General features: G+C 41.5%; 3 protein-coding genes across 5 annotated transcripts in view; all 3 read left to right on the top strand.

The window, feature by feature from the left end:
* The window catches only part of amd1 (adenosylmethionine decarboxylase 1), a 26,268-nt gene extending 25,470 nt beyond the window's left edge, over window positions 1-798 (top strand). The window contains exon 9 of the mRNA XM_032542472.1: window positions 96-798. Coding sequence (XP_032398363.1) covers window positions 96-239 — 144 coding nt within the window. The 3' untranslated portion in view covers window positions 240-798. The remainder of the gene's footprint in view (window positions 1-95) is intronic.
* Window positions 799-6,529: 5,731 nt separating this feature from the next.
* Window positions 6,530-19,240, top strand: rpf2 (ribosome production factor 2 homolog). Of its 3 annotated transcripts, none has more exons than XM_032542474.1 (11): window positions 6,530-6,692; window positions 9,203-9,335; window positions 10,866-10,903; window positions 11,982-12,021; window positions 12,701-12,782; window positions 13,699-13,775; window positions 15,265-15,364; window positions 15,485-15,587; window positions 16,535-16,679; window positions 18,138-18,371; window positions 18,771-19,240. In XM_032542474.1, the coding sequence occupies exons 1-10, from the start codon at window positions 6,670-6,672 to the stop codon at window positions 18,321-18,323; spliced, it is 927 nt and encodes a 308-aa protein (XP_032398365.1). In that variant the 5' UTR covers window positions 6,530-6,669; the 3' UTR covers window positions 18,324-18,371; window positions 18,771-19,240. The 3 variants fall into 3 exon arrangements, with proteins under 3 accessions (XP_032398365.1, XP_032398364.1, XP_032398366.1); XM_032542473.1 differs by having other exon boundaries at window positions 18,138-18,366; window positions 18,759-19,240; XM_032542475.1 differs by having other exon boundaries at window positions 18,138-18,357; window positions 18,763-19,240.
* A 1,716-nt stretch (window positions 19,241-20,956) lies between these two features.
* slc16a10 (solute carrier family 16 member 10) overlaps window positions 20,957-22,194 on the top strand; it is a 52,776-nt gene continuing 51,538 nt past the window's right edge. The window contains exon 1 of the mRNA XM_032542444.1: window positions 20,957-21,564. Coding sequence (XP_032398335.1) covers window positions 21,237-21,564 — 328 coding nt within the window. The 5' untranslated portion in view covers window positions 20,957-21,236. The remainder of the gene's footprint in view (window positions 21,565-22,194) is intronic.

Below are 22,194 nucleotides of genomic sequence, written 5' to 3' on the forward strand. Positions count from 1 at the left end.
TTTTTTTAAGACTTTCTTTCATTCAGAGGGATTTTAATGGAAGTTGCCACTGAGTAACTTGTCTGTTTGTCCCTGCCTTTGCCCCTCCCCCGCAGAGCTCTAAATGTCGTAGTGTCTTTACTCCTGCCCAGACGATGGAGGGCTACAAGCGCCTCGACCGCCAGCTGGCTCAATTCAACGATTACAATTTCGTCTTCACTAGCTACGCCAAGAGCCGCCAGCAGAACCAGCAGAGCTGAGGGTTGAGGATGAAGAAGAGGCGTAAAAAGAGAGGCGGCCGCCTGGGGCGCCCCCCCGGCGGCAAGCTTCACCCCCCTGTAGAGAGCTTGCCCTCTTCCTCCCCCCTCCTCTTCCCCTCCCGCCCCGCCTGCTGCTGCTGCTGTCGCCCTTTCGAATCTGCGGGTGCTGGCGCGGCCGCGAGCCCTAGTTCATCCTCCAGTTTGAGTTGTTCGCATTGTTGTCCCTGTGACTTAGATCTCTTGCATGGAAGCTCTTTTCTCCGTTTCGATATCCTAGCTCACTCTTGCTGTGATCTTGAAGTGCATGTAGAGGAATTAGACACGCTCCGTTTGAGGCTGTCCACCTGTGCCCAGTACAACGTTCCCTTCCTGCAGGTCTCCCCTCTCATCCCCCACAGACAAGGCTTCCGCCCGCACTAGGCCGGGGCCCTGACATGCTCAGACCAGTCTGCCTCCCAACCATCCTAAGTCTGACCGGACCCCGCTCTGCCTAATCTGCTGTCCAATTCCACTTTTGGCATTTATGAATTGCAACCAATTTTTGAGTGCACTTTAAAAATAAATAAATAAATAAAATTTAAAAATGGGTTACTCACGGTACAAAATCGTCTAAAGTCTGACTGTATAAGTCCGGTAAAGCTCTGTGGCCATTCAAATCGTCATCACATTGTTCTATTTGAGTTCCTTAAACTTAGTACTTGATGCTATTTAATGTTGCACTATTGGATAAAGGTTTGCAGCTCATTGGTCAACGTAAAGTGCTCTAAAACAAAAAACATAGAAGCTCACTCCCATCAGCATTCATTCATTTGCTTATTGGTGCTCCTAAACCTCGACAATCCGTGTTTCCCCAAATAGACAGCCTTTTTAAAGTTGTATGTTGAAAGATTTATGTCTATAAATCATTTAAGACAATGAATATGTGCACTTTGTTTTGCCCAGGCTTCTCTTTCTTTTTTTTCTTTATATACAGCATGCTGTATCTATAGGAAGCTTCTGGGTCTTAAACCTGCTCCCCCCCCCGAAGTAATATTTAGCACTCTAGTTTCCACATTCACATGAAGTGATTTAAAATGTTTAGACTGAATGTAGCTCAGGCTGTGTAAAGCAGCAGTCTGTCCCCTGTCATTCGAATGTACACGTCTCTAGAGAAAAGCCTGGACCAGGTTTGAGCTGAATGTACCGCTCCGGTAGATAGCGCAAAACCCGTCTCCCCCCCCCCCCCCCCCCCCCCCCCCCCCCCCCCCCCCCGCCTCCGGTAGATACGCGGCAAAAACCCGATTCTCCCCCCCCCCCCCCACCCCCCCCCCCCCCCCCCCCCCCCCCCCCCCACGCTCTTCCCTCAACACGCCACACAAGCTCATAATGCCCTCGCCGACCATGGTCCAGCTCTTAGCAGGTGTCCCCCTGCCAGAGTCAGACTGTCCGCTGGCCCCAGAACCATGACACGGCAAAAGCCGGCCCACCTGGCCGCGCCCGCTCTGAATGGGAAATAATGAATCGGACACTTTTTTGCTTAGTTGCCCAGCAAAGCATTTTTCTTTTTCCCACATAATATCCATCCTCTCTCTGTCTCTTTCCGCCCCATACAGAAATCTGTAAGCGCACAATAGAGGCCCACCAGTCTGAGCATGCCAGGGTGATCCCGGATCATTCCACATGTAACCGCTGCATAAACTGCCATTTTATTAAATTTATTGTGCCCAGACGTTTTTTGCAGTGAATCGGTCGAAAATGTGACTGCCCTAGCAGGTTTTTTTTTTCTTTCTTTTTTTTTTGTTTGGATCAATGCCCTTTTGTTCATTGTGGTGGGGGGGAATCCTGTGACACTATGGTGCATGTGAGTTGCCTAGTGCCGTGTTGCTTGACAGTGTAGTGTAGCGCCGTCTCTTCTCTCTTTCTTTCTTTTTTCTTTTTATTTTTTTTGTCCGTAGGGTGTGTGCTTCCTCTTGTTCTACCAGCTGAAAGTGTATACCTGATATGTTTCGGTTGGGCGGGGACTGTAATCTTACATTTCGAGTTGTGGACAAGAGCTGAAAGCAGGTTGGGCGTCTGTGATCATTACTTTTAAACTTCTGCGCCTGCCGTTGGTTTCCGTGGCGTTCACAGTGCTTCTCCTGCCAGAGAATGCAGTTTGAATCTAGAAGCGGAGAAGACGCAGCGGGACGCCTAACCTGCTTTCGGCCCTGTGTTGCAGTACTTCTTTTTGAAATGTGTGCAATCGGCCTGTAGCAAAGCATTTCTCATCCAAGGCTGTTCTTTCAGCCAGTTGGACCAGTAGATTAAGTTGGATTAGTTGATGTAAGAACTAGCAGTGACGCTGACACTTGGAATAATTTCCGCCTTGCTTTGTCTATCACAGCTTTTTGGAGTGGTTTCATTCTTTTCCACGAGGACCAATCTCTGCTCTTACATGAACTACTCTCAACTCGCTGTCAAAAGAACTGAAGTGAATGACTGTTATAGGTATTTTCTTTTTTTTAAATATGAGCTCACACATTTAAACTGTTCCGAAATACTGAAGTTTTAACACCAACTGTTCTTGGATTAAGTACATTTTAACTTTGTTGGTGTGAATCATTATGCTATTTTTTTATACAGTGAACTCACAATGCATTTTTGCAGTTGAATGGTAATAGAATTTTATACAAAAATATTTTGTATTTTTGCTGCGGACCAATTTTATTTTTTCCTCTTCCCCCTATTTTTTTTTTTTTTTTTTTTGCCAGAGTGTATTTTGTTGTGAAACTAGTTTGTTCTGAAGTTATGGGAGACCTTTTTTCAAAGCTGACTAAATCATGTTTTTTTTTTTTTTTAGTTTTCACTGTCCCTTCCTCTTAATCTTCTCTCAGAGAAAGTGAAAGCTCCCCCGGGTCAGAGGGTGCAGTTGCAGGATGTACTGAAGGAGAAACTTTGCTGTTCTAGTTCTTTCTTTTGCTGTTCTTTGGATGGTCAAGATGTGCTAAATATATCTGTGCTACGAGCTTGATGCTTCAATAAAAGATACTTATCTGTGCAACTGGTGTGTTCTTTATTTGAAGGCTTTTAGGACAGAACATTCAGTGACAAAGCTTGTCATTTAAGAAGATCCTCAACACATAAAACGTACAAACCGTATACCAGGGCTGTCAAACTCAATTTCACTAAGGGTCGCACTAGGAAATGAGAATCCCATTAAGGGCCAGACATGTAAAGTAAACAGACATGCTTTTATTTTATTGGGGGAGTCCAGTTGACGGTATTACTGCATGTCTTGACTTCAGGTTGAAGGTGGGCTGCAGCTTTACTATAACAATGATAAAGGTTTCATTTAACCTGCCCTAACATGCAAAAAAGAAGATAACAGGAGGCTCAGGAAGGTGTTAGTCAGTCTATACACACCCACACAGTCCTGGGAAGAGGTCTTATCAGCCTCTTTAAAGGTCCCATGGCCCGTTTCCCCCAGCCTACCTATGCCCCCCCCCCCCCCACTGGCTAGAAAGGGAGGGATATAGCTGCAAACCGAGCCCTGGGTATCTTGCTCTGCCTTGGAGAAAATGAAAGCTTAGGTGGGCTGATTAGGAATCCTATGATGTCATAAGGGGCAGGATTCCCAATCAGCCCATCTAAGGTAACATCCCCTTTCTCTCTTTTGCCCACACATGAGAGAGAGACATCATGGCTTTCCTCCTCAAGAGCTACAGACTCAGAAATGGCACATACCAAGGAAAGCTCATTGTGGGACTGGTTCTAGCGGCTGAAATTTTGCTCCAAGGCTGAATTTTGGGAAAGAGACTTCAGATACAGTATTAGGGGATCACTAAGGCCTATATAAAAGAGACGTTTCAGATACAGTATTAGGGGACCACTAAGTCTATATAAAAGAGACTCAGATACTATTAGGGGACCACTAAGTCTAATAAAGAGACTTCAGAACAGTATTAGGGGACCACTAAGGTCAATAAAAAGACTTCAGATACAGTATTAGGGACCACTAAGGTCTATTAAAAGAGACTTAGATACAGTATTAGGGACCACTAAGTCTATAAAAAGACTCAGTCAGTATTAGGGACCACTAAGTCTATATAAAGAGACTTCAAGTACGTATGAGGGACCACTAAGTGTCTATATAAAAGACTTCATAAACAGTATTAGGGGACCACTAAGTCTATATGAAAGAGACTTCAGATACAGTATTATCTGCATCTGAAGGTCTATATAAAAGCATCCAAAGAGTACCATGTCATGGGACCCTTAAAAACACCAAGCTGCACAATCTAAGAAATAATGACTTTTAGTCCCTACCATGTGTCAAATAAAAAAACAACACTTGATTGCTGCAGTGAAGCATCTCTTATACAATACACAAACATTAATGCAGTAAGACTAAAGGTCAGGATAGCTCAGCTTCTGTTGCTTCAGTTTTGATCACTGATTTTTAATCTGTCTATCACATGAGTTCCCCGACTTCAGAGCAGTTGTGTTAGAAGTATTACTAACTACTAATACCACACTGAAAAAATACTCTAATACAAGTGAGAGATCTGTGTATTGTGGGTCTGGAAAAAGGCATTTTTGCCCAGAGGCAGTGAACTACAAGCCAGCTAGTTCCGCATGTGTTCAACCTGCCCATAGGGGGTTGGACTCTTTACCGAAGGCAGCCGAAGCGAGTCGAGTGTTAGCCATCTTGATGCTATGCTACACAGCTCACTCTTTTCAGCAGCCTACTTTTATCCACATGAGCCAAAAACACATTTACAGGCACCGGTTTCGGAAGAAAAACTACATAAGTGACCCAATTTAAAGATATATTCATTTTTTCCAACGGTGAATTATCTCTTTAAGTAAAAGTATGGAAGTATCATCAGGAAAATAGTGTACAAGTACTTCAAATTTGCACTTAAGTACAGTACATCCACCACCGCTAGTTCCATTTAAGCAGCTGAAACAAGCATATGTTCGTTTTTCCTTTTATAAGGCTGGAGCAATATACAAATGGTCCGTCCTTCTTTCTGCTCTTTCAGCAAACCAATAGCTGATACTGCAGGAAAGTTTTTGGGATATTCAATTCTATTCACTTTAGTTTTATACATATAGTATCAATTCATAACAAAAGTCATCTCAAGACACTTTACAGATAGAGTAGGTCTAATCTAAAATTTTCCAAATAGCCAACAATTTCCAGCAATTCCCCCAGGAGCAAGCATTTAGTGCAACAGGGGCGAGGAAAAACTCCTTTTAGGCAGAAACCTGGGACAGACCCAGGCTCCTGGTGGGGGGGGGGGGGGGGGGGGGGGGGGGGGGGTGTCTGTCGATGCCGGTTGGAACACAGAGACACTGATACAGATATACAGATAGGGAGAAATAGGATTCATAATAATTAGAACAGTTGGTATGATGAACAGGGGCAATTATTGTAACCATAAACGTAGTGGAACTATGACTAGGAATAATAGTGGGAGCAGTTCAGGGCGTAGTAGGGCGTAGCAGGGCGCCGAGCGTTACTACGGCAGCACCTGTAATCATGATATAGGTGCAACCTCAACCTAGGAGAGAAAACATAAAGACTCCGGGGAATAAGCTCCCTGGAGCTGAGCATCTTGGGAATTACTGACAAAGGAGTGCGAGGGCTGTTTAGATAGGCTTTCAGGCCCTCTCAGAGCCCAGATTGAGGAGATTAGTTCATTAGAGATGTGATTAGTTTATTAGAGACATAATGAGTTTATTGGAGACATGATTACATTATTAGAGAATAGGCAGATAGGCAATAGGGAATAAATTGGTGGCAGCCGACCGCCAACAACCACAGAAGAAGAAGAAGAAGAAACCACTGCCCTAGTGGACAGTCTGTGCTGTGGGATATAACATTTCTTTGCTACAAATATTAGATGTTATTTGATACCTAGGAGGCTGTTTATGTTTACTCATTTGGCATATCCCACTGATACCAGCTTTGCATCATTTATAGGGGATCCCACACAAAGAATACCAAACTTAATTCAGCAACAATTTGCAAATCCATCCCTTATTTCGTTTACATGCAAGCAATGACTATATTTCAAATGCAGCCTATCTGTGTAATATGTGTTCATAGGCTGCAGTGTTTATTATGTAACCTAGGCTACTTATTAAGTACTTAATGCAGTGGTGTTTGTGAATGTGCTGCCACACCCCGGTGATGCCGTTCAGTAAATCTGAAAAGGCGGTGCTTAACGTGGATGGAGCCAGACGTCCACATTAAGCACCGCCCTGGTAGCATGCCAGGGTGCCGACTGCTGTGGAGTGGAGTGGAGTTTTGACACTAGATGGCGGTAATTCATTTGAAGCAGGAAACCAACCACAGTTCTACCCTAAGAGGAAGTTATCCACCAATGTTGTCTTCCGCCGCCTGCATTCACGTGGAGGAAGAATCGCTCGTGTAGCTGACGGGGACACGAGGAAAGAAATAAAAATGACGCAGTTAGACGGAATAATGTAAGTTTGGCCATGCATTCCTGAGAACTCACTGTGTTCACGCGTCTGTAACGCTATGTTGTTCGGTGCTCGTGGAACTGACTTTATTAAGACCGCTAACGTTAGCCGAGCCGGGCGTCTGTCAGCTAAAATTAGCCAACAAGTTGTTGTTACACACGTTACACAGCTTTATTTAACGTGTAAGTGAAGTAACGTGAGGTTGAATTATTATATGGTTGTTTCAGGTCAATTCAATTCGTTCGTTTACATTCAGTGAAACCACACGATGTAAATTTAAATGTCGTGTCAAGCGTGTAACTGGTGGCATTAGTTCGATGTCCCTCCCAGTCCCACCCCGGACACAGGCAGGAGACGGCGGTCCTTCACGACCAAAACCACCCACCACCAGAACAAGGCCCGGTACCCCCATGACAGACTGGCAGACACTTACCCCCCCACCCTCAATCACTAGACGTTATATTAAAGTGCTCATATTATGCGCATTTTCAGGTTCATACTTGTGTTTAGATGTTATATCAGAATAGGTTTACATGTTTAAATAAAAAAAAACAAAAAAACCCGCTAGCATCTAGGAGAGCATTATTACGTGTTACAAAGTGACGCACCTTCGTCACGGAAATAAATGCTGGACTACAATAGAGCTGTTTGGAGCAGTTTGTAAACCTCAAAAAAGATCATAAGCATAATATGATCACTTTAACACACGTCCTGGACTATTACTCCTGACCATTGCACATACTGTGAACTTTTGCACATCCCCCTGATTAATACTTTTGCACAACATACACAGGACCAGGCAACTTTCTTCCTTTCCCTTTCTAAAAGGGAAAGTTAGTTGTTATAGTGTGTTTGTTTGTACATACTTTTTTTTATTGTAATATATCTATTTTGTTCTTGACTGTAGCAGTAATTTGCCATATTGTTTATTCTCTTTTGAATGTTTCTTACTTGTATGCTCCAAGGCTAATTCCTGCAAGTGAAAACTTGCTTTGGTAGTTAATATGATTCTCATTCAGATGCATCAACAAGGAGATAACGCTGAGGTTATGTATTCAGAGTTTCATGGGGTGAGCTAGCACTAACACCATGGTCAGACTGGCATACCAGGGGAAGAATGGAGTACTGCAGTGTTATAATAAGGATGGAATAAAGACGGATATAATCTGTATTTAAAGTAAGTTAACTAGTGACTAACAAAGCCCAATTCTCCGTGATAGAAAACTACAGGTCCAAGATGGAGGAAGGCTCTAAATATTGTCCAAGCAAATACAACAACTGCTACACTATGGAAGGGGCTGTCATTAGGGTTGGGCATCGTTTGGATTTTAACGATTGTGATTCCAATTTCGGTCCTTCTTTTCAATTCTGGTTCTTATGGATTCTGATTCTTTGAGGGGTGGAGTTGAAACCAGTCACATTCACATTTCACAAATAAGAGAGGAAGGTTTTATTTTGATTCAGTGGTGGTTTGCAGTTTTACAGTTTTTTCTACCCAAAATAAAGCCACACTAGAGCGCCGCTTACTGCGCTCCATGGCTGCAACACAACAAGCGCCTGTCGCTACGGAAACCAAAACTTGTGCATGTTAAATTCGGATCCGACGATTAGATTTGATACCAAATCCTCCAAACGATTCCATTAAAGAAATGATACTGCTGCAATCGCAATTTTTATTTAAACGATTTCAAGTAGGAATCGGTTCTCGATGCCCAACCCTAGCTGACATGCCTGTAAAGTTGTAATCTGATTACTGATGAACTGCATAACCATAGGAGGATAACCAAACCATGACCCATTTATTTGAGTGATGAGTTTCACCCTTGTATTACAGTGCGAGATGACATATTTAGCATATAGGTGAAGGTTTGTGCCCATTTGCCAGCAAAGGGTTGATCTGGATAATATGAATTACTATGGTAGGAGAGCAGAAGAGTTTCCTTTTGTCATGCTCACCTTAGTCTGGATAGGTATGAAATGAAGAATTAAATAAAATATCACTCAATTTCAGATTTGCTGAATGAACTCAATGTTCCTTTAGTTTATATAGTAGGATATTTGTATCAAATTACTGATGCCTAAAATAGTGTTAATATGGCCCATTTAACCTACCCAACAGTCAGGATTATGAAATGTAAATTTAATCATCTGAAACATGACCAACCTATTTATCATTTTTGAAGACTACTAATGATCACAATTAGGATCATTTTTTTCCTCAAAGGGGTCCTTTCAACAGTGTTGCACTTTCTCATGAGCAGAATAAACTATTTTAAACGGTTTTTATATTCAATTTGTCATATTTAGTTAAACTGGGCAAAGGCTAGAAATCAGTTTCGATCGATTAAAAGAGGATGCATGCGTTTTTTTTCCCTCTCGCCACTGTTGCTTTTATCATAGCTCAGCATGGACAGGCTGTAAAACTGGTGTCAGTTTGGATACAGTGACCAACCGTAACTTCTGCAATGTTACAGGATGAACAAACCCAGCTAATTATGTGTGTCCATCCTCAGAAAACCCAAGACAAAGCGCTCCAAGCGCTTCTTGGAGAACAGAGCGCCCAAGCTGGTCGAGGATGTGAAGTCAGCCATGATTATGAAGGGGGGCAACACCAATCAAACCATCACCCAGGCCCTCAAGGACATAGTAAGTAGCCTGATGATGAACTCTGTAAGAAAGACCTTCAAGCCATGACTTATTTCACACAGATGCATGGGCTGTTATAGAGCTGTACTAGTCATATTAATCACTCTCCAGATGTGTTTAGACACGGCAACATCACACTGTGTGTGAGGGGTGCATGATACAGTGCTGCTCATGAGTATAGGAACCCCTGCTTAAGTTGACTAAAAAGAGGAATAAAAAATTGGAAATTGATCGTAATACCTTAATTAAAAAATTAGGAAAAATCCAACCTTTAAGGACACCAATTTTCTTTTTAATGTATTGTAAATAAATAAATGTTCCTTAAAATACAGGGGGCATAAGTATACACACCCCAATATAAAATCCCATAGAGGCAGGCAGAGTTGATTATTAAAGGCCAGTTATTTCATGGCTCAGGATACTATGCATCCTGGTAAAGTTCCCTTGGCTTTTGGAATTAAATAAATAAATGCTGTGATAAGTGCTGCTTTCATTTTGGCCGATATATACTTGTTCTTAAACCTCTATTCAAAAGATAAAAATGTAACGCTAATAATTACTTATACATAAATTAAATTTCTCAACATTTATTGAACACTTCACCAATCTGCTCTTGTATACTTAAATTAAAAATGTACAATGTAAAAACATATATTGTCTAAATGTATAAAAAATATATTAAATAAACAAAACTGGTAAGAAGAAAATAAACTTTGTCAAATAAACTTGTCAATGGAAAAAATTAAGTTTAGTGCACTTGGCAACTTTTATCAAAAACTGTAAACTGTTACATTGGACACTGATGATATCTGACAAAATATGACATATTATTTAACGCTGTGAAGCGGTAACCGTTATGTGATTGTCATCTTTACGCGACGATTAGGTTTTGGAACTAAAGCTACCTCTGCCTAACAATTCATTTTAAAGTTTATTTAAAAAGAAATTGTAAACTGTTCTTTCACAAAGTTATAATAAACAACAAGCGTTTTGTGTTGCTTCTTTACTTGTTGGGAGTTTTTCCTTACTGTACCGGGACTTCACAACCGAGGTACGCAGCGAGCCGTGATATTTGTGTACCGTTACGCCCCTATTTAATGCTGATAAATGATGACCGGTTGTGAAAACAACCCGGTTAAGATAAGAGTTTGCGGTTTTGGTAAAAAAAGTACTTTTGGGACACAAACACCGGTCCCCCTTCCTCCACCCCAACCTCCTTTCCATCTGGATTTTGGCGCTCTTGTACATATCACCTTATTTCTTCTTTGCTCCGGTCATAATCACTACGAACACTAGAGGACGCTGCCTTACAACAAACCTCAGTCTGGGGTTTACAGTACTAAATACGTGGATTACATACAATGTACAGTGCATTACTTTTGAGGACAGCCTTTGATGAGTTGTAGGGGTTTTTACCACAGGTTATCAGAGGGCTACACAGGATTGCAACCATATTTGGCATTGAGCTTGAAAACTGCTGACTCACTAGCAGAATTATGGGTTCAAACAAGAAATCTTTTCTTTCCGCAGTACTCCCTGAAGAAGCCCAACGCTGTGCTGTACAAGAAGTAAGTAGATACATACAACTTTGTTTTGTTTTCCATTTAAAGTCATCTACCAGTTAAATGAATTCATTTTTAAATAAAAGCTGAGCATTTTAAATTACTATTTTGTTGTTGTTGTATTTTCACATTTGTTTGTAATTTAATTTCATTGGTTCACAATCAATATTTTATGTGCTGTTTTTCCACTAAGAATGAAACGGCTTTCCTTTCGGAACTTGGCAGCATTTCTGGTGTTTTGTTAGGACGCTTTTCCACTGCACAGCACGTCTCAACTCACTCTCTTTTTTTCCCATTAGAAAAAGTTGTGGATAATACCCGGTACCTAGTGTTTTTTCTTTAGTGCGCCTTTTAGCACATTGGGCATCACCACAAGCCTGTAAACACAGATTAGATCCTCAGTGACGAGAAGGGAGAGCAATGCAGCGCTGTAAAACCTATTTAGTACAGTCTGTGTTTAAAACTCACAGAAGAAAGTAGCAGTGTCTGTGATGCAGTCGGCTCGTAATATTAAAATGAGAATCAAAGCCATTAAAAAAAAATTATATCGTGGAAAGGGTGACTCAAGATCACGATTTTAGAAAGATGAATTGTGAAGGCCTACAGGGCATCCTGCACAAACCTGTCATTTTTAAAAAGCCAAGATACCGTCAGTAGTGGCCGCAATTCTATTTTATTTACTTGATTTAAATTTAAAAAACGGCAGCCCGCAAACTACACCCTATACTACACTGTACAAGTGACAAAATGCAGACCCGTTGCTGATGAAAGGATCCAGCGAGTGTTGATTTGATGATAATGTTACGGCAGTTTCACACGGCGTTGCTATGGTAATCAGCTGAAGATTGCACCTACACCGAGGGGATACCGTGTGCAGTGGGAAACTAAAAGTTAAAAGTGCCAAAATGAGTCGAACCATGCAGTGGAAATGAGGCCTCCGGTCCTTTCTGGGATAGAACCGATCGGAAAATTAACACTGTCTGATAACATTTAAATATGTTGTGTCCCACAGCAAGGGAAACCATACGTAAAAAAAAAAAAAGAATTATTCCTAACCCTATAAAATCCTTGTTTTGCTTTTCAGGAAGAACATAGCACGGCCGTTTGAAGACTCAACATCTCTGGTAATTGTATAAGAAACAGGGTACACTAGGGTTGGGTGGCGTTTGGGTGTCTACGATTCCGATGCCAAACCGGTACTTGAAAAACTTAAAAATTACATCCATTTTTAATTAAACATTATGTCAATTAAACAATATAAACTTGGCACAAAAAGTAAGGAAATTTGTGTATGGTAGATTATTTCTCTAGGGTATATAATAATAAATCTTATATCATTGGAAAGCCTGTTTAGTTCCCTTTCAAATGGTGCCCCATTTGAGCTTCTGGCACCCCCCAACATTTGAAAGTCCTTAAATATATAATAGGTAAACATAAGTCACCCAACGCACTATTGCTACTACGGTAAATAACAGTTACACTATTAACAAATAACAACAAAATAAATGTTGAGTTGGTATGCTAACCAGAGCCCAGAGAGAAAATGTGGCATTTTAAAAGTAGCCTCCATTTACGGTAGCTAGCTGACGGTAGGCTACAGAGAGAGTGTGATATTTTTACATCAGTTTCAGAGTGACGGAGGGAACATATCCCAGTTGACATTCGCCACCCGAAATTTGCGTTCTAATCGGGTCCGATTCCTACCGGTTGCGTAGGTTTCGGTACACCCCAAACGCTTAAATGCTATTTAAATCTGTTAATGTGTTTTCAGTGTCATTACTTATCCTGTTGTCTCTTAATCAGGAATTCTTCTCCAAGAAGACCGACTGCTCTCTGTTTGTGTTTGGCTCCCACAACAAGAAACGGCCCAACAACCTCGTATTTGGTAAATTCTCTTTTCTGTTTCTGGATCACTCGCTCAGTTTCAAACACACATTGAGAGACTAGTTATGTAACTTCTATAGCCTAATTAGATGTACAGTAGATCGTTTCTGAAGGGAAAAATAAACGCTTTTCTTGATAGTCTTTTACACATTACTTGTTTTCTAATTGTAGCGAAGGCTTTTCTTTTACCCACAATTCTACGCATGTGCTGTATTTTCATTGTAGCGAAGACTTTTCTTTTACCCACAATTCTACGCACGTGCTGTATTTTCATTGTAGCGAAGACTTTTCTTTTACCCACAATTCTACGCACGTGCTGTATTTTCATTGTAGCGAAGACTTTTCTTTTACCCACAATTCTACGCATGTGCTGTATTTTCAGCTGCCAAGTGTGTCACTTTATATTTTATGTAGTAATGAACAGGGTTGGGCGGTAATACGGTATACCGCAGGGTCTTAAAATGAGAAACGTTATAAAAATGCAATGCACTTACAGTATATAGGTGACAAGGATTAAATATAGTTTATTTTTATTATATACAATATTTTAGGCATATAATTTAATGCCTAAAAAGGCTTATGTGTGAGCCCCATCTGAGCCTTACGTCATCAGTTTTAATCAGTCACGGTGGTACCGTGTACCGCGGTAAAATAGGGAGGAGGTTTGACGCTATCAACATTTGGATCTTCCCAACTGTAGTAACGAAGAATCATCGCCTGCTGATTGTAAGGGGTCCAGTCAGCTCCCATGAGCCCCAGTGTCAGCCTAATCCCACCATTATCTTAATAATAATAGTAATAATCTCTTAGTATGTAATGTAGGAAAATATGTAATATTAGAGATGGACAAGTCCTCCTGACTGTTCACTTCTCACCATGTGAAGTGTGTGTTATTGTTTCCCTTTGTGTGTTTGCAGGTCGTCTGTTTGACTTTCACGTGCTAGATATGATTGAAGTTGGAGTTGAGAAGTACGTCTCTCTGAGTGATATCAAGGTAACGGTTGCAGCTAACGTCTGTTCTGTTAAGGAAAAAAATGATTTTCTGTTTTGTAGTCAAACTGGGATGAAGGGTCAGTAAAAGATCTGTGACATGTCATGCTGTGGATACCTACAGTTGGATATAATACATGCTATGTCCGCTTTGTACTGAGGTGAGTTCTTTGTCGGAACCAGTTTTATTGTACTCGTGAGCAGTATCTGTTGCTGTAGTGTGGGTTGCCAGATGTGGCCAGTGTGGATAGTCTGGTTTTGGGTTCGTACAGATAAGATGGTACCAAACCTGGCAACCTCACTGTGACGGCAAGGTGCTGTTCAACAGGAAGTAGCGTCAGCACGGCTCTCCTCAACAAACCACAAAGTTGGGTTTCTTTGCTTGTGCACTGCATAAACAAATGGGATGCTTAGCAAGGCTAACCATGTCCTGTTGTGAGACATAACTGTATAACTGTGTATGTATACATAACTGTAATATTGTTTGTCTCCTCTCACTCCCAGGAAGAAGGCAAATGAGAATACTTTCCAAAAATATTCCAACTTTTGGTTTTGATGTGATATTATACCGAATGATTTGCTACAGCCACCAGTGTTGATCTAAGTTGAGGTTTTGGGAACAAAGTGCGTCCGTCCGTCCGTCCATAAATAGTGAACAGAATAAAGTTATTACAGCTTTATAAACTACACAGAATGTTGTTAAACAATAAAATCCATAGCTCTGATAAACTGAGATCAGACACCTAAACAAACATATGAGACCGAACTGTAGTATCACCATGACAGCCAAACCGGCCTGACCAGGTGTCTTAAAGGGGCTTTAAGTGATGTTGGGAGACGTTACTTCTTGTGTGTTTGCGTCTTCTTTCAAAGTATTTTCAAACAAAAACGAGACTAGCTTCCCCCTCCTCCCTCCTTATCCCGTCCCCTCCCTTCTGTGCACTAACCCGTTGCCGTTTGTAGACCCTGGTCTCTGTCTACAGAGACCACGTTTTTTACAGTGTTTTCAGGGGACAGGCAGCTAGCAGATAGTGAGATGTTTTTTACAGTGTGTTCAGGGGACAGGCAGATAGTGAGATGTTTTTTACAGTGTGTTCAGGGGACAGGCAGATAGTGAGATGTTTTTTACAGTGTGTTCAGGGGACAGGCAGATAGTGAGATGTTTTTTACAGTGTGTTCAGGGGACAGGCAGCTAGCAGATAGTGAGATATTTTTTACAGTGTGTTCAGGGGACAGGCAGCTAGCAAGGACATGTTTCCTGTATGTGACAACAAATGTTCTAGTCAAAAACACGCGTGACATTGCTTAAAGCACCTTTAAGTTAAAGTAAAACCGGGTTCAGACAGAAGAATAAACTTGACTTTGGCAGTTTTTGTCTAAGTTTTCTTTCTGTTGTCGTAGTTGCGTGCCACACATGAGCAATCATTTTTTCTGTCTGGTTTTACTTATGATTGAAAGAAAACTGCTGTTGTTTTTGTGTATTTCTGTTGCAGAACAGCAAAGTTCCTGAGGGGACCAAACCAATGCTGGTGTTTGCAGGGGAGGCCTTTGATTCAGACGTTGAACACAAACGTCTGAAGAGTCTGCTGATAGGTATACACTTGGTATTACATTCTGTGAATGTGTCTCTAGATTTCATTTAGGGGGTTTATTATTTTAATTGTGTATTTTTTCATTATATGTCCTTGTCCATTTCTTTGACCCACCTTTCAGACTTCTTCAGAGGTCCCACTGTGTCTGCGGTGCGTCTGGCGGGTTTAGAACATGTTCTACACTTCACAGCCGTGGAAGGGAAAATCTACATGCGCAGCTACAGGTAAATTCAGTTTGGTTCATTTAAAAATCCGATCTATCGGCTGATAGATGATGTAAGTATCGGCTGATACTTACAAAGCATGTAGAGGTCTAATTTTTATTATAGGTACACTTCAACTGTGAGAGACAGAACCTAAAAATCCAATAAATCACATTATATGATTTTAAAATACCAAAATTAGCATTTTATTGCATGACATAAGTATTTGATACATCAGAATATCAGAACTTAATATTTGGTACAGAAACCTTTGTTTGCAATTCCAGAGATCATACGTTTCCTGTAGTTCTTGACCAGGTTTGCACACAGTGCAGCAGGGATTTGGTCCCACTCCTCCATTCAGACCTTCTCCAGATCCTTCAGGTTTCGGGGCTGTTGCTAGGCAATGTAATTGGGTTCAGGTCTGGAGACTGGCTAGGCCACTCCAGGACCTTGAGATGCTTCTTACGGAGCCTCTCCTTAGTTACCCTGGCTGTGTGTTTCGGGTCGTTGTCATGCTGGAAGACCCAGCCACGACCCATCTTCAGTGCTCTCACTGAGGGAAGGAGGTTGTTGGCCAAGATCTGGCCATACATGCCCCCATCCATCCTCCCCTCAACACGGTGCAGTCGGCCTGTCCCCGTTGCAGAAAAGCATCCCCAAAGAATGATGTTTCCATCTCCATGCTTCACGGTTGGGATGGTGTTCTTGGGGTTGTACTCATCCTTCTTCTTCCTCTCACAGTTGAAGTGTACTTATAATAAAAATTACAGACCTCTACATGCTTTGTAAGTAGGAAAACCTGCAAAATCTATATAGTATCTAATACTTGTTCCCATGTGTGTGTGTGTGTGATTTTTTTTATTTATTTAATCAGCCATTATAAATATTGATAGTTTGGGAATTCCTAATACCGGCCCGCCAATATATCGGTCAGGCTCTAATCTGGGTGTTACGTGTCATTGCAGGTGTCTGCTGAAGAAGTCTGGGTGCCGCACGCCGCGGATAGAGCTTGAGGAGATCGGGCCATCGTTTGACTTGGTCTTAAGGAGAACACATATGGCTTCAGATGACTTGTACAAGTTAGCTCACAGACAGCCCAAAGCCCTAAAGGTAAAAGAAAACTTTGCTTTGATGAGAAATGGGAATGAAATGTAAATGAGATGTCCATGTACTGGGCAGATGTGGGATAACTGATCCAAACAGGAGCTTTATTTTGTTTATTCATCTATGCATATGACCAAGCTATTAAACTCACCCGAAAAAAATAAACGGGCTGTGACGCTGTTCTTAGATCCTAGTGGATTGAAACATGTAAAGTTTGTCCTGAGGAAAGACCTCTGCTTAGTTACCATTTTAGAACATCTTACAACCTCTCACAACTTCCATTGTGACTTGTAGACAATTTTCACCAGGCTGAGCTCCAGGTATCTGTGCTCCGGGTTTAAACCCCCCCCCCCATTGGGCCAGTCACTATAGACTCGTGCTGTGCAGCCCAACAATGTTCTATCTTACCCACAGAACTTCTTTTGGTTCTAAAAGATATTCTAAAGTTTACAAATTGTTTACAAAGTTTACAAAATATTAGCTCCCAACGTAAACCCTAATGTAAACACTTGTCCCGATCGATTCCCTCTGATTGGAGTCAATGCAGTGGGGCTCGAAAGTTTGGGCACCCCAGGTAAAAATTTGTATTAATGTGCATAAAGAAGCCAAGAAAAGATGGAAAAATCTCCAAAAGGCATCAAATAATAGACTAGACATTTGTATAATATGTTATAAAAAGTTAGCTTTTATTTCCATCATTTACACTTTCAAAACAAGAAAACATAAAAATGGCGTCTGGAAAACCCTTTGCTATCTTCTTACAGCTGCTACATCTCTCCTGCTTTGTGAGCGTCAAGTATTTTCAGTTTCAGTTTTCTAGACAACTGCTTAGAAGAAGCCATGGTGCTGATTGTTGGGGGGGGTCAGATGAGTCTGGGCATTTAAAACCTTAAGATTGACATCCCCTGGTCTTTCCAGATGATGATTGAGAACAATCCATGACACTGCCAGGTCTCAGCTTTCCAAAGGGGGGGGTGCATGCTAGAAACTCTGCAGGGTGTCCGAACTTTTGCCGACGCCATTTTTTTGTTGTCTGTTATTTTGAAAGTGTAAATGATGAAATAAAATCTAACTCTTTGTGACATATAATATGAATTTCTAATCTGTCATTTGATGCCTTTTGGAGATTTTTTCCATCTTTTCTTGGCTTCTTTATGCACATTAATAAAAATAAATTTACCTGCAGTGCCCAAACTTTCAAGCCCCACTGTGTACTCTGATTGTAAATGTAGGGGTATCTCTGTTCGTGAATCTGGGGAAGGAACTTCTGAAGGGGGGGGGGGTGTATTTGTTTTCTAATTGAGGTCAAAGATCAACAGTCTATGTGCAGCATTACTTACTGCAGCTTTTGAAAATATCACTGTGCCTATTTTTTTTAAAACATCTGCCACAAAAAGTTCTCTGAATATAAGCGAGTTTATTTCTCGAACTTGTCATTAATGCTTTTCTTTATCACTGATACAGCCCAAGAAGAAGAAGAACATTTCCCATGATACCTTTGGTACAAAGTTCGGCCGGGTACACATGCAGAAGCAGGATCTGTCCAAGCTGCAGACACGTAAGATGAAGGGCCTGAGGAAGAGGAGGGGACCGGTGGACACGGAAGACAAGGACACACAGGCACCCAAAGTGGTCAAAGTGGACAGCTGAGAGGGCTCCGCCCACCTGTGGATCACATTGGCTGGTTTATAAGACGGACAACAAGGGCTGCACCATATGAGCAAAATATGCGATTTATGATAAGGTTGTTAAATATTGCAATAACGAGATTTCTTGCGATAAATAAACGGCTATTAAACTGTACTCAGTTCTGCATTTCTGCTGCTTTCAAGTTACTAAAATCCAAAAATTGCTTGTTGAATTTAAAACAAGCAAAATGAAATATTTTCCCACATTATTTTATTGAACAAATTTAACACAGAATTGAATATAAAAGGCACCACTAAAAAAGAATGACAGTATCTAAATGAACTGTAATTTTGTAATACTACAAACAATCGGAGTGTGTATCGTGATATGTCGCAGCCTTTCGTGATGTGTATATCGCCCCAGTTGATATTGCAATAACGATATAAAAGCAGCCCTACAGACTACATGCTTGGGCGTGTGACCAGGCCCCAGGCAAAGAGGATGCAGAACTATTATTCCTATTGTTTTTTTTTCTTTCTTTTCCATGTGACTTTCAGATACTTCTTTGTCTTGAGCATCATTAATGTTGCTCAGATCTCTGATGAAACCACATGAGCATCAGAAATAAAAATGAAAATGTAATCCCTTGGCAGTTGTTGGGGAAATCGACAGAATTTTCTTCTATATGTTGGGTTGTAAAAGTTGAATTTCACTGGCAGCCCTCCCTTTTTAAAAGGAAATAAAAACAGTCTCTAAACTGTCTGGTTGTTTAGAGTTTATCTTTTTAGAAAATGTTTCCCCCTATGACTCATGATTTTTCTCATGTTCATACCATAATGTCAGACTTTAATCGCCCTCATTCTGTTTTTCCCAAATTGTGTGAAACTTGGGCCCAAAAAGCCTTCTCTAGCTAAGTTTTCATTAAACAATTATTCAAACAACACAAAGTTCACTGTTTTGCATTCGTAATGTGCCATGTTTCTAAGATGAAGAAAAATCACTATGAATACTACCTGGACATTCAGGGAGTAGATCAAATTGCTGTGCAATTTTAAGTTCATTTTTAAAATGTATCAACAAAAAAAAACATACTCATAATTAATAATTACAAAACACTACCCTGAACATAGAAGTCCAGCTCTGTTTCTTTAAATGGTAGAATACACATTATCATTTACAAAGATGTCGCCATGTCCTGCAGGTTACCTACATTAAATCTTACAACAGGAAATGGTTTGATTTAACGGTCCCATGGCATGATGAAGTTTTCTAACATTACCATGAGTTCCCCCAGCCTGCCTATGCCCCCCCAGTGGCTAGAAATGGCGATTGGTGTTTAGTTCCCTTTGAAATGGTGCCCCATTTGTAAGGAACATGCATTTGTGGCAAAAATTTGCCAAATTGTCTGCCAATGCCAAACAGCTTTTCTTTGCTGTTGACTCTGGTTTTGAGTTTCTGGTTCCCCCCCACCCCCACTCCCCGGTGCTGACAATCAGGGGCCTGTTTCTGCAACCAGTGGCCATCCCATATCTCCACAGTGTGGGACTGAACTCTAGCCTCCAAGATGACAACGCTCGCCCCCACAGGGCGGGGTTCATAGAGACTACCTCCAGAATGTGGGAGTGGAGAGGATGGACTGGCCCACCAGCAGTCCTCACCTCAACCCCATTGAACACAACCACGTTGGCTGACCTGCGACTACTGCTGGCTGAAGAATGGGATGCTGTCCCACAGCAGTGTGTGACCAGCATGAGCAGGAGGTGCCAGGCTGATGTGGCTGTGTATGGTTCTTCCACACGCTACTCGGGGTCCTGTTTGTGAAATTAATAAATTGTTAAATTGCCAAAATGTCTTGTTTCCTCAATCATCCAATCCACCAAAGAAGTCAATAGCAGAGAAGATTTGGTATATTTTTTCATGGGCATATCCCACATACTCAGCTCTGCAGCTGCTTATCCCACAAATGCATGTTCCTTACATCGGTATAAGATTTATTGCCATAAAGCATAGTTACCACATAGAAATAATCTACCAAACACAAATTTCCTTGCTTTTTGTGCTAAGTTTGTAATAAGTATGCATCCTCCTTTAGTATTTGTTTTATAGTCACCAGTTACTAAGTCACCAGTTACTACACCAGTTACACCAGTTACTAGGCTACATTTTAGTAGCCTATGCTTTATTATTATTATTATTGTTTTTTACATCTACTTCATTTTACAAAATGATCCCCTATAAAAACGTGTCGTGTCAAACTGCATAGTAACCTAACATTATTATATTGAATAAAGTAGGTTTATTTCAAGGGGGATCATGTGTTTTTTTATGGTTTATTTTGTCTTATGATCTCCGACCACAGTTCACTCATATTTTAACCAACTTTTTCAGTGCTTTTATGCTCACTGCACGCTCCACATCGTTCTGTTCTGCATGTCTGTCCATCTGCTTGTTCTGCAGTTTGACTATTTTTAACAGCTGGGAAGGGGGAGTGCCCGAGCTTTCATGTCTGCAGTGAGGGAGCTGCTGAAGGGAGACACGTTAGGCGGAGTACACACACTCGCCTATCGTCGCAGTCGTGCAAAACGCAGGCCTATAATCTTAGTTTAAATCTTAATTTTGGTTGTCAATCAATCCAGGATCCAATCCAATCAGCTGCAGGATTCCCCGGAGCCCCGCCCCCTTCGCGGTTTCTATTTATAACACTGCAACAGCCGCTTTTTGACAGCTACTGTAGGACCAGATGCTGCATAAGCAGCACCACCCTCTGAACACAGCCTCACGTTAACGGATGCAACTTCACGCTAAGCCAACAGACGTCATTGTTCAGAGATAACTGTATTTTGAGTTTTATTTCCTTACTCCCGTCACGTCAACGTGTTTGTTGTAGTTTTTTTTTTTCTTTCTCATCATTGATACAAGCCTGATATAAAAACGATGACAGAAGGGAACAATATGCCAGAATGTGATCCAGCGGGTAAAGATGAGGTGCCCGTCGGCGTGCCCGCGGAGGAGAAGCAGTCTGAGGAGGAGAGGAAGGAGAACGGGGACAGCAAAGTGTCCGTTTCGGAGCCACCCGCGGCTCCTGGAGCGGAGGAGGTCGAGTTTGTACACCCAGAGGGCGGCTGGGGGTGGCTGGTCATGCTGGCTGCCATGTGGTGTAACGGCTCGGTGTTTGGGATCCAGAACGCCTTCGGGATCCTCTTCCTCTCCCTCCTCCGGGAGTTCGGCTCCGAGGACGATGAAGACCTCCGCTTCAAGACAGGTGAGGGAGGGAGTCATGGAGCGGAGGGGAGGGGAGGGGCGGAGGGGCACGCTGGGGGTAATAACGACATATCTAGACCTTAACTTTATTTTAACATAGGGTCTGGTTTTACCTTAAATGGCCCTAAAGTCAGCATGTAACGTTAATGTAGTTTTAAATAAAGTTAGCTAACATTATGAGGAAGGTCGTTAAACGTGTTCACAGAAAGTTGACTTCTCTAAAGTGAATTAAACGTTAAAAGGGTGTGTTGCTCATGGAAACAACAACCGTTTGTGGCAGTTGAATTGAAACGAATTGAACCAGGGAACGTCTTTAGCCTACAAGCTATACTTTAATTTACGTTATGTTAGCTAACGTCTGCTAGCAAGTAATACGATACGCTACCGTTTCCTGGTGGCAGACGGGGAAAATGCGACTCTACATACAGCACGTGGCTTAACGTTAAATTCTCAGGCACCGGCTCTAAGGTGGTGTTGTAAGTTGTATGCAGTTTGTAGTTGGAGTTTTCTGTGACTCTCTGAAAACACAAGAGAAAAGTGGTGCTTAAATGATGAATGAACTAAAGTTTGCTCCAGATGCTGCTCTTAAAAAAGTCACCTTCTCATTGAGTATATCGGGGAATAAACCATT

The sequence above is a fragment of the Etheostoma spectabile genome, chromosome 18, assembly GCF_008692095.1.
Source record: "Etheostoma spectabile isolate EspeVRDwgs_2016 chromosome 18, UIUC_Espe_1.0, whole genome shotgun sequence".
NCBI classification, from domain to species: domain Eukaryota; kingdom Metazoa; phylum Chordata; class Actinopteri; order Perciformes; family Percidae; genus Etheostoma; species Etheostoma spectabile.

Excerpts from the sequence above, each read along its gene's own strand:
- rpf2 (XM_032542474.1), top strand. The coding sequence starts at position 6,670 with ATGACGCAGTTAGACGGAATAAT. Across the intron at positions 9,336-10,865 it reads CCCAGGCCCTCAAGGACATA|TACTCCCTGAAGAAGCCCAA; the intron begins GTAAGTAGCCTG and ends TTCTTTCCGCAG. Across the intron at positions 12,783-13,698 it reads GCCCAACAACCTCGTATTTG|GTCGTCTGTTTGACTTTCAC; the intron begins GTAAATTCTCTT and ends GTGTGTTTGCAG.